We start from the raw sequence: 10968 nt of genomic DNA, 5'->3' as shown, positions 1-10968 counted from the left end.
AAAAAAAAAAAAAAAAAAAAAAAGTATGTGTAACTTCTCTTCATGTCTCTTCTTGAGACCTGGGGTAATGTGTATTTTCTAGTGCTGTTGTATAGATGAAATAATGTACATGAGGTTTTCTGAACTCCTTAAGAAACGATGTCAAAGCAGTGAAATGCAGTGCTGTTATTACAGTAAAAATGGTAAGGTAGAGGAGAGGAGGAGAAAGAGATAGGTATACATTTTCTTCCTTTATCTTCTAATCTTTCCAGATGCTGGTGGGTCCTTTGAGTCCTCCCTCTGTCTGTTCCTTAGATTGCAGTGTGGAGGGTGGGGTGGGGTGGGGTGTTCCATGCTGGGGTACAGGAAGAATGTCCTCTACCCCCTGAAACTATTCATCAGGAAGGCCATTGTAGGCATCATCCAGTGTGTTGTGCTAGGAGACTGCAGGATCTGCAAATAGAAGACAGCCTCTCTCTCTCCTCTGCAGGCCCGGGACAGGAAGCCATGGACTGTGTGTGTGCCTCTAGAGCTTGCCTGCTTCTCTTTCATGGAACCCACCGCCTGGTGCCCGGGCTTCTCTGACCACTATTGTTGAGAAAGGAAAGTGACTCCAAAGCGCCTGGTGCTTTCCACCGAGTTTGTGAAGTCCAGCTGACTGGAAGTCCTTTTGGAGCAGCCTAGCAGTGTGAGCACAGTCGTGACTGCCCCATCAGCCATGTCCTTCAGTGCCACCATTCTCTTCTCCCCTCCCGGTGGCAGTGAGGCCAGATGCTGCTGCTGTGCCTGTAAGAGTGAGACTGGTGGGGGCAGCACAGGCTCTCAGGGTGGGAATCCTCCTCCCAGCACCCCCATCACAGTGACAGGACATGGCCTGGCCGTTCAGAGCTCAGAGCAGCTCCTGCATATTATCTACCAGCGGGTGGATAAGGCAGTGGGTCTGGCTGAAGCTGCTCTCGGTCTGGCCAGGGCCAACAATGAGTTGTTAAAACGTCTCCAGGAGGAAGTGGGTGAGCTAAGGCAAGGGAAAGTGTCCACCCACGATGAAGATGGGGAAAGCCGGGCACATAGTTCCCCACCTGAGGAACCTGGGCATCTCAAGGAGAGTCCTGGAGAAGCCTGCAAGGCTCTGTCTACCGTGGAGGAAGAGTGTGACAGCGTGGGCAGCGGCGTACAGGTGGTGATTGAGGAGCTGCGGCAGCTGGGAGCAGCCTCTGCCGTGGGGCCTGGGCCTTTGGGCTTCCCAGCCACTCAGAGAGATGTGCGGCTCCCGGGATGTGCGCTGGCAGCCAGTGAGGGGGCCTCCCTGCTCAATCCCGTGAGTACGGCAGAGGGTTGTTGCTCCTTAGTGCTTTTCCTGGCCTCTTCTTCTTTTTTTTCCTTTCTCTTTTCTATTTTTTGCCCCCATCTTTAAACCTTTCTTTGTAGTAAAACAAAACAGTACCAAGTTTCCTTTGCTCAGATAGTCAGCACCCCTGTTTTCTTCCTGAACCATGAGGCTCTTTGGCAGAAGGTCATTTTTTGGTGTGTGTGGGGAGCAGGGGCCCCTCCTTCCCTGTCTGTGGCTCTGCATGGCACCTTCTCCTCCACAGCTGTCTTGGCTGCTCCGTGGGCTCTGCCTCTCCTGGAGCGAAAGCCTGCCGTGCACAGACGGCTCATTCATATTTTATCATGGGCCCTCTGCTTGCCAAGAGGAGTTCAGTTCAAAGCGAGATTGGGAATGAGAGGGAAGAGAGGCAGAGGCGGAGAGATAGGAGGAAAAGTGCAAGGGCAAAGGTAAAGATCATAGAAGACAGGTTTAGGGAGGAAAGGAACCCAGTACAAATGGAGAGTTAAGGAAGGAGAAGGGGGGGGGGGGGAGCATAGAAGAAAGGTGAGTCTACGTGAAAAGAAGAGAATTTATAGGAGAGAGACTATGAGGTAAGGTGGGATGGAGGTAGAGGAAATGAAATAAAATGCAAAAAAGAACTGGACAATTGAGAGTTAATAGTAAAAGAATAACATAGAAAAGGAAGAAAAGAAAGACGCAAGTGAGCGTATTTTGTGAGCAGAAAAGACATAGAAGTATGCTGTACTATTTCATTTTCTATACTGCTCAAGGGCCATATGAGCAGGAAAATTCTGGCTGAGTAGCATAAGAACTGCAGAATATCACACATGGAAGTATGAAAGGGAGATAGAGCAACTATGGAGACCACGAGGTGGGAAACTAACAGATGTGGCACCACTTGAGAGCTGGCGGGAGGTCTGTCATTCTCCCCCACCTTACTCTCCCTCTGCCCTCTCTCTTGCCTCCCCCCACAACAAGGCATAGACACCCCATAAAGAGTAAAGCAGCAGAACACACAGGGTAGATGGGAGGGATGAAACTCCCAGCCCATCTGCTGGATCTGAGAAATGAATACATAAACTCCCCTCTCTCCCACCATTGTAACACTGCAACTGGTCACTGTTCTCCAGAAGGCATCCCATGTGGGAAATGGCCAGTACTGCTCAGCCCAGTCTGGGCCTGGTTAGAACTCTGAGTAGTTTGGGCCTGAGGGAGGAGGAACTTGGAGGTGGGAGGCAGGAGGGTACCCCACCAGGCATTGCCCTGAGCTGTGGGTTCTTTGAGGTAGGGAAGGCTTCCAAGCCGACAGGATGGAATTAGATTTCACAGCGCAGAAAGCAGCTCACAGGTCTATAAATCTCAGCCTCCTCCCCCGCTTCTTTCTGTGTGTGTGTGTGTGTGTGAGGTTTTTTCCCACTTTCACTGTTTTGTTTTCTTGGCTGTAGAGATCCCCGCTCCTTCCCTCCTCCCTTGCTCCTGCCTTCCTTTCCCTGCCCCGTATGTCCTTGAGTGAGGTCACAGGCAGTCAGGGGCAGGATGAAGGTGAGGATACAGACAGGCCTTGGGCTGGCAGGTAGGTGAAGGGAACTGTTGGTATCAGCCCCTCTGGGGATTTCTGACTTTATATCCCCTCCTTTGCTCTTATTTTTCTTTTCTTTTGCCTCTTTATTATTTTATTTTCTTGTTCTTTCTCTTGCTTGGTTTCCCTTTCTTGTCATCACTTCCTTCCACAATCCCTTTTAGACAAAACTTACCTAGAGACATTTCTAATACCCAAGAGCAAACCATAAATGAATACTCACAAATAGAGCATCAGAAACATTTGAACAGTCCTGGTAATGACCCAACATGAGAGACCCTGTACAGGTAAGAAATATTTGCCCAACACTCCCATAGGAGTCCCAGAGAAACAAGCCATTAAATACTGTGTTAGATTCCCCCCTTCTTTCCACTTTTCTGTACACTAGTCTTGGCCAGAGAATGATGGTTGACCATGTTCCCCTAAGCTTTGCTGGCTAATAGGCTATTCTTTTTTATACTCTTAGCTGGTGGATGACTTTGTGGCCTCTGAGGGTACAGTACAGCGAGTGCTAGTCCCTGCTTATGCCAAGCAGCTCTCACCAGCCACACAACTGGCTATCCAGCGGGCAACCTCAGAGACAGGGCCAGAAAATGGAACCAAGCTGCCACCACCCCGCCCTGAGGACATGCTCAATGTTGCTGCTGCGTTGGATGGTGCCTTGGAAGAATCAGGTCCTGGGAGCACCGGGGAGTTAAGACACTCTCTAGCATTTACTGCTTCCCCATGCAGGACCAAAGGGAGCGGGCAGAAGAATTCCAGGCGCAAGCGGGATCTGGTACTCTCTGTGAGTGAGCTCAATTCCTATAAATTCTTCTTCAGTCTAGAGAGATAGGTGAAGAATGAACGGCGGGTTGATTTAAGCCTTCCATATTGAATGAATGGTATACTGAATCCTACTGGAGTGGGAGGAACAAGAAGAGACATCTGGGATAGGCAGTTCCCCTGCTACAAGTGGAGCTTTTGGGTTTTTCCCAATAAAATTATATCTTCCTTTTAGGCTGGGTGTGGTGGCTCATGGGATTGCCTGAGCAAGAGCAAGACCCTGTCTCTACTAAAAATAGAAAAATAGAAAAAACTGAGGCAAGAGGTTCATCTGAGCCCAAGAGTTGGAGGCTGCTGTGAGCTATGATGACACCAGAGCACTCCACCCAGGGCGACAGCTTGAGACTGTTTAAAAAAAAAGTTCTTTCTTTTTCTTTTCTTTATTTTTATGACAGTCTCACTATGCCGCCCCTCAGTAGAGTGCCATGGCGTCACAGTTCACAGTAACATCAAACTCTTAGGCTTAAGCAATTCTCTTGCCTCAGCTGAGGCTACAGCCCGCCACAATGCCTGGTTATTTTTTGTTGCAGTTGTCATTATTGTTTAGCTGGCCTGGGCCAGATTTGAAAACACACGCCTTGGTGTTGATTTGGCTGGTGCTATAACCACTGTGCTACAGGCTACAAGCCTCTATCTTCCTTTTAAATAAAAGGGAAGTATATCACATCTCCCAGTGTTCTGATAGTCTTGTTGGAAAGACCTTCATGGGATTGAGAAGACTGATCACAAAAAGGTAGCACTGGGAACTGCCTGCAAATTTAGCCAGTGTTAAGGGTTAAGTGGCAAGTGGCCCCTTGGGTGGAAAAGCCAAGCTGTCCTGAGGTGCTTCCCAAACCTTGAAGATGCAAGAGGGCCACTGGACAGCTCAGTTATAAAGGTTTAGAGTTCTCAACCTGGAGTGATTTTGCCCCCAGGGAACATTTGGACCCAGTTGGAGACATATCTGGTTACTACTTATGGGGAAGGTGGGAGTAAGGGAATGAGAATGCTACTGGCATCTAATTGGTAGAGGCCAGGTCTTCTGCTAAACACCCTACAGTACACACACCAATCTCTGTAACAAAGAGGTATCTACCTCAACATGTTACTTTTGAGAAACCTTTTGGATCAACTCTGTGCCCCAAAGCTTCTTTCAGATAAGCATAATAATAATATTCATATTGTCTATAATGAGTTGATATTCTCTGGGCGGCTCCTGTTGCTCAGTGGGTAGGGCACTGGCCATATACTCCAAAGCTGGCAGGTTGGAACTTGGCCCTGGCCAGCTAAACGACAACTGCAACAAAAAAATAGCCAGGCGTTGTGGTGGGTGCCTGTAGTCCTGGCTACTTAGGAGGCTGAGGGAAGAGAATTGCTTGAGCCCAAGAGTTTGAGGTTGCTGAGCTGTGACAGCATGGTACTCTACCAAGGGGCGACATAGTAAGACTCTGTCTCAAAAAATAAAGAAAAAGAAAGAAAGAAAATAAATAAATAATAAAAATAAAGAAAGAAAAGAAAATATAAATGAAAACAACAAAAATAAATTAAATAGAAGGAAAGGTAAAATGCACTGGAGTTCAAAAACCCAGTTGCAGAATGGTGGAGACAGGTGTCCATGTGAAACATAGACTTGAGTTGACTGTCAGCTCATCAGGAATGAACCCTGTGGCACTGTGAGTGGAGGCGATATTGCTAAGAAAGGTAGCACCATCTTAGGTTTCACTCCTCAAAGTATAGAGTGCCACTTCAAGAAGTAATGCTCCCTTTAGCCAGACCTCAACTGATGAATTGGATTCAGCTTCGGTGCCACTTAGTAAGAGGGAGACTGGAAAACGAGAGAGCTTCATAGTTTGATGAGGAGTCTGTCTGGAAACTATGTCATTAGGAATGCCTGAAGGACTTGGGGGTATTTAGGCCAGATAAGAGAAGACTTGAGAAGTACATGAAAGCTATATTCAAGCATTTGAGGCCTTTGTTGTGACAATGGGGGCCGTTCCCTATTTATGGCAGATGCATCTTGCTCTGTAAACCTATCTTTCTCAATAAACTTTGCTTCATGCTTGCCTTATTTTGGAGGTGTCGGGTCATTTTCTGACCAGGTGTACTCCGAGAACCAAGGTCCAAGGCAGCTATTTATAACCCCAAAATTTTAGGAGAGGTAGCTGCCTTGAAACAGCTGATCCCCCTCAAAGTTGTATAGAGTTAATGAACCTTTTTTCTTACTAGTAAGAATACACAAATATTTCAGGTGCTATTATGGGCAAAACTGGGTTTAGATTTTTGAAGTATCTAAGGCAAAACTTTTTAACAATTATGATAGAAATGTTCAACAACAGAATAAGCTGACTCAAAAAGGAGAAAGACACTATTAGCCAAAAGACAGCCTATTTCATGATGTGCAAGGGAGATTGGGTAATACAGCCTCCCAAGGTCGTTTCTAATTCCCATTTCTGTTATTTTAGATTTCTGCTTTTCAGACCGTGGTATGTATAGACCTGAGATTGGTGGTAATGTGCAAAGGGATATATAAAGCCATGAACAAACCTGGAGCATTTTGCTGGGTCATCTATTTTTTTTGTTTTTATTTATTTATTTATTTATTTTTTGAGACAGAGTCTCAAGCTATTGCCCTGGGTAGAGTGCTGTGGTATCATAGCTCACAGCAAACTCCAACTCTTGGGCTTAAGCAATTCTCTTGCCTCAGCCCCCTGAGTAGCCAGAACTACAGGAGCTCACCACAATGCCCGGCTGTTTTTTGGTTGTAGTTGTCATAGTTTGGCAGGACCGAGCTGGATTTGAACACATCAGCTCTGGTGTATGTGGCTGGCGCCTTAGCCGCTTGAGCTGCAGGTGCCAAGCCTTAATTAATTAATTATTATTATTATTTTAGAGACAGTCTCACTTTGTCACCCTCAGTAGAGTGCTGTGATGTCACAGCTCACAGCAACTTCTAGCTCCTGGGCTTACGTGATTCTCTTGCTTTAGCCTCCCAAGTAGCTGGTATTAGAGGCGCTCACCACAACACCCGGCTTTTTTTGTTGTTGTTGCAGTTTGGCCGGGGCTGGGTTCAACCCGCCAGCCTTAGTATATGGGGCCAGCGCCCTACTCATTGAGCCACAGGTGCCCCCCTATTTTATCTATTTATTTTTATTTTAGAGCTGTCACCCTGGGTAAAGTGCCATGGTGTCATAACTCACAGCAACCTCCAACTTAGGCTCAAATGATCCTCTTGCCTCAGTTTTTCTACTTTTAGGAGAGACGGGGGTCTCACTCTTACTCAGGCTGGTTTCAAACTTGTGAGCTCAAGCAGTCCACCCACTTTGGCCTCCCAGAGTGCTAGGATTACAGGTGTAAGCCACCATGCCTGGCCTATTTTTATTTATTTATTTATTTATTGAGACAGAGTCTCATTTGCCCTTGGCAGAGTGCTGTGCCTTCATAGTTCATAGCAACCTCCAACTCTTAGGCTCAAGCGATCCTCCTGATTCAGTTTCCCAAGTGGCTGGACTATGGGTCCCCACCATAATGCCTGGCTATTTTTTAGAGATTGGCTTTCACTCTTGCTCGAGGTAATCTCAAGTTCCTGAGCTTAGGCAATCTACCTGCCTCAGCCTCCCAGAGTGCTAGGATTACAGATGTGAGCCACTGTGCCCAGCTTGAGTCATCAGTTTTACTAGAAGATTTCAGATATTAAAATTTATATGAAAATAATAGATTTTTTTGACACAAAATTTGAAATTTGCCATTGTTAGAGTACTTCAGGAAATGTCCATTTGTGGTAGTTTTGATGTATATCCAGTCCCTTCTTGCCATTAGGGGTATGTTCACAGAAATGTTTGAGCCCCCGTGCTTCAGTGATAACATTACTCATGTACTCAGAAGTAAGACCAGAGATGATCCTGGAACTTTCACACAAATTGTAAGAAGATTCCCCATTAGAACATTAGAAATGCTAACTTGGATAGGCTCTGTGGCTTAGAAAGGCCATCTACAAAAATGGTACTTAGACTATGGGACGTATTCAGGGAGAGAACCCCAGAAGGACAGTGCCTTTTTACTCTAGGGACCAGAGGAGAGTTTTCATAGTATCCACTCCTGGCTTGATTCTGTTGTTTTTTTTCCCCCCTAGAAATTGGTCCACAATGTGCATAACCACATCACCAATGACAAGAGATTCAATGGGTCTGAAAGGTATGGTCCCCTTGAGGAAGAAGAATCACAGGGTCCTTTGTGAAGGAGAGGGACGTAGAGGGGGATGCTCCAATACACAATGATATACTTACTAAGGCTTTGGCTTCACCATCATCCCTTTTACTCTATCTTAGGCCATGGAGGGATATGCTACAAAGTTGGTTAGGGCTCAGTATTTCTGTTGTCTGGTTCTTTAAAAGCTGACTGTCTTATTCACACTCTTCTTTTTCGTGGCAGCATCAAGTCCTCTTGGAATATTTCAGTAGTAAAGTTCCTTCTGGAAAAGCTCAAGCAGGAGCTGGTCACCAGTCCCCATAATTACACTGATAAGGAACTTAAAGGTGAGAAAAATGGATTTAACTCTCAGCTGGTCCTTTCTCCTCCTCCCCCACTCCCACATTCTTGGTCAGAGGGGAAGAGCATAATAGAGATGATTTGGGTGGTTGTGAAAACAGTGAATTTACAAACTTTTGGGGGGCTATTCCTCTCATCTATAATACATTCATAGGATTACTTCAAATTGCTTTTTTATTCCCCTGCTCAGTCTGAAATGAAAATCAGAAGGAAGGCTAGAATACCATCATGCATTCTGTTTATGTGAGGCCTGAATCTCAGATGTTATGAACAAGTCAAAAGCCAGGCCTGCCCTTTTATGCTTAAACATTACATCTTTGGCTTTCTATTTTCTTTCCTCTCTTCTGTTAAAATAACTGAAGAGATCTCTGGAAAGGTTTCCATCAGAAAAAAAAATAATAACTGAAGAGAGTTAACCTGAAGGGTTGTTTTTTTGTTTTTTTTTGGGGGGGGGAGTTTTTGGCTGGGGCCGGGTTTGAACCCGCCACCTCTGGTATATGGGGCCGGTGCCCTACTACTTTGAGCCACAAGTGCCACCCTAACCTGAAGTATTAAGAAAGGTTCTACTAAAAAATACTTGTAATCTGCTATTAGAGTAGCAAGGTGTAGGTTCACTTGGTAGGGGATGGGGGAGAGGAATACAGAAGCAATAGGACTTGCCTTTTTCCAGTGGGAGATATTCTAGAGGAGTCAATGCTAGAGATGGGGTGGACAAGGAGAGCTAAACCAAAGAGGAGTGAACAGATGCTGACACATACGCCAAGAAAGCTTGTCGTGGGCAGCACCTGTGGCTCAGAGGAGTAGGGCACCAGCCCCATATACCAGAGGTGGCAGGTTCAAACCCAGCCCCAGTCGAAAACTGCCAAAAAAAAAAAAAAGAAAGCTTGTCGTCTAAATAGTGGTTCCCAACATCCCATTTAGTAGTGTTAAGGCAGAAAAACAGGCTGAAGACCACTGTTCTAGAGGACCTTGCTTCTTGCTTTTTCTTCTCCTCCCCCCAGGAGCCTGTGTGGCATACTTCCTTACTAAGAGGCGTGAGTACCGCAATTCCCTGAACCCCTTTAAAGGTCTGAAGGAAAAAGAGGAGAAGAAACTTCGAAGTCGCCGATACCGGGTAGGTTTCTAGGCCTTCTTTCAAGATGCCAAATTCTAGGCTCCACAGCTGTAGTTCAGTGGCTAGGGCGCCAGCCACATGCACAGGGGCTGGCAGGTTCAAACCCGGTCTAGGCCTGCCAAACAACAATGACAATAACAACAAAAAAATAGCTGGACATTATGGTGGGCGCCTGTAGTCCCAGCTACTTGGGAGGCTGAGGCAAGAGAATCGCTTATGCCCAAGAGTTTGAGGTTGCTATGAGTTGTGACACCACGACAGTCTACCCAGGGCGACATAGTGAGGCTCTGCCTCAAAAAAAAAAAAAAAAAAAGATGCTGAACTCTAGCCCCTAATGAGTCACAGTGGGAAGGGCCAGACAACATGGCATCTGCAAATAGGGTTGAGAGTGATGCAGATAAGCAGATAGGGGAAAAAGATGAGCCAGTTCTAAGATATAACTTGGGGACTAGGTTCTCTTAGGCACTAATCTTATGGCACAGCCTTCTTCTCTCAAACCCTTTCTCCAAATCTAATCCATAGTCTGTTTCTCTTCCTAATCTCTGTCCTGGCTTCCTCCCTTAGCTTTTTGCCAACCGATCCAGCATCATGAGGCATTTTGGACCCGAGGACCAACACCTGTGGAAGGATGTGACAGAAGAGCTGATGTCAGATGAAGAGGACAGCCTTAATGAGCCAGGTGTTTGGGTGGCCCGCCCTCCCCGATTTCGGGCCCAGCGCCTCACAGAGCTCTGCTATCACCTGGATGCTAACTCTAAGCATGGCACCAAAGCCAACCGTGTATATGGGCCTCCCTCAGACAGACTACCTTCTGCTGAAGTCCAGCTCCTTCCACCAGAACTTTACAATCCTAATTTCCAAGAAGAGGAAGATGAGGGAGGTGAGGAGAATGCACCTGTGTCCCCATCTTTTGACCAACCCCACAAAACCTGTTGTCCTGACTTGAACTCCTTCATTGAAATCAAGGTGGAAAAGGATGAATGAAATCTGTAGCTGCAAATAACTTTGGCTTCTGCCACTCCACATGTCCAAAAAATGGGCAGCCATGGGGCTTCCCAGAATGAGATATCCTCTGTCTTCTTAACACAGTCTCTGTTGGAAGTGGAAGCGAGAAGGAAGCTTCTATGGGATAAAATAATTTATTTAGAAGGGGAGAAACTCCCCCCACTGTGAATGGAAAGCCAGAAAATGGTTATTACTCAGCATAAAACAGTGCCTCGGAAGAGCCTGAGATGAGAAAAGGAGGATGAGTCTAAGAAACATGAGGCCTTCTTAACATACGCTCTGTCTAAAAGCTGTGGGGAAGCAGCCCAGGTTGTGCCTTTTGCTTCTCCAGGACCACTGGTTTTGCTCTGCAGTGGAAGCAGAACCAGACCAGTCCAGGGAAATACTGCCACCTGGTGGGCAGTTTCAATCACGGGATTGATTGCTCTGAGCAAGAGAACATGGGTTCACTGTTGGGGAACTGTGATCTAAACATAATAGCTATTCTTTATTAAATTATATAAGGAAGATTTTACTATTTCTTTCTCACAGGTGAGAAAATTAAGGCTTAAGGAATTTTCATATCTCACTGGCAACTTCTCTTACATTGTGTGACCAAGCTGAATGTATAGT

The 10968-nt window shown here is 46.1% G+C and overlaps 1 protein-coding gene across 1 annotated transcript; it reads left to right on the top strand.

Moving 5' to 3' along the window:
- Positions 1-331: 331 nt before the first annotated feature.
- Positions 332-10629, top strand: CUNH14orf93 (chromosome unknown C14orf93 homolog). The gene is made up of 6 exons (XM_003801918.3): positions 332-1297; positions 3355-3675; positions 7822-7883; positions 8121-8224; positions 9239-9351; positions 9916-10629. The coding sequence occupies exons 1-6, from the start codon at positions 698-700 to the stop codon at positions 10333-10335; spliced, it is 1620 nt and encodes a 539-aa protein (XP_003801966.1). The 5' UTR covers positions 332-697; the 3' UTR covers positions 10336-10629.
- Positions 10630-10968: the final 339 nt, after the last annotated feature.

Source organism: Otolemur garnettii, unplaced genomic scaffold (assembly GCF_000181295.1).
Source record: "Otolemur garnettii isolate 467f Iridium unplaced genomic scaffold, OtoGar3 scaffold00225, whole genome shotgun sequence".
In the NCBI taxonomy this organism is placed as follows: Eukaryota; Metazoa; Chordata; class Mammalia; order Primates; family Galagidae; genus Otolemur; species Otolemur garnettii.
This window is presented reverse-complemented; position numbering and strand designations above follow the sequence as displayed.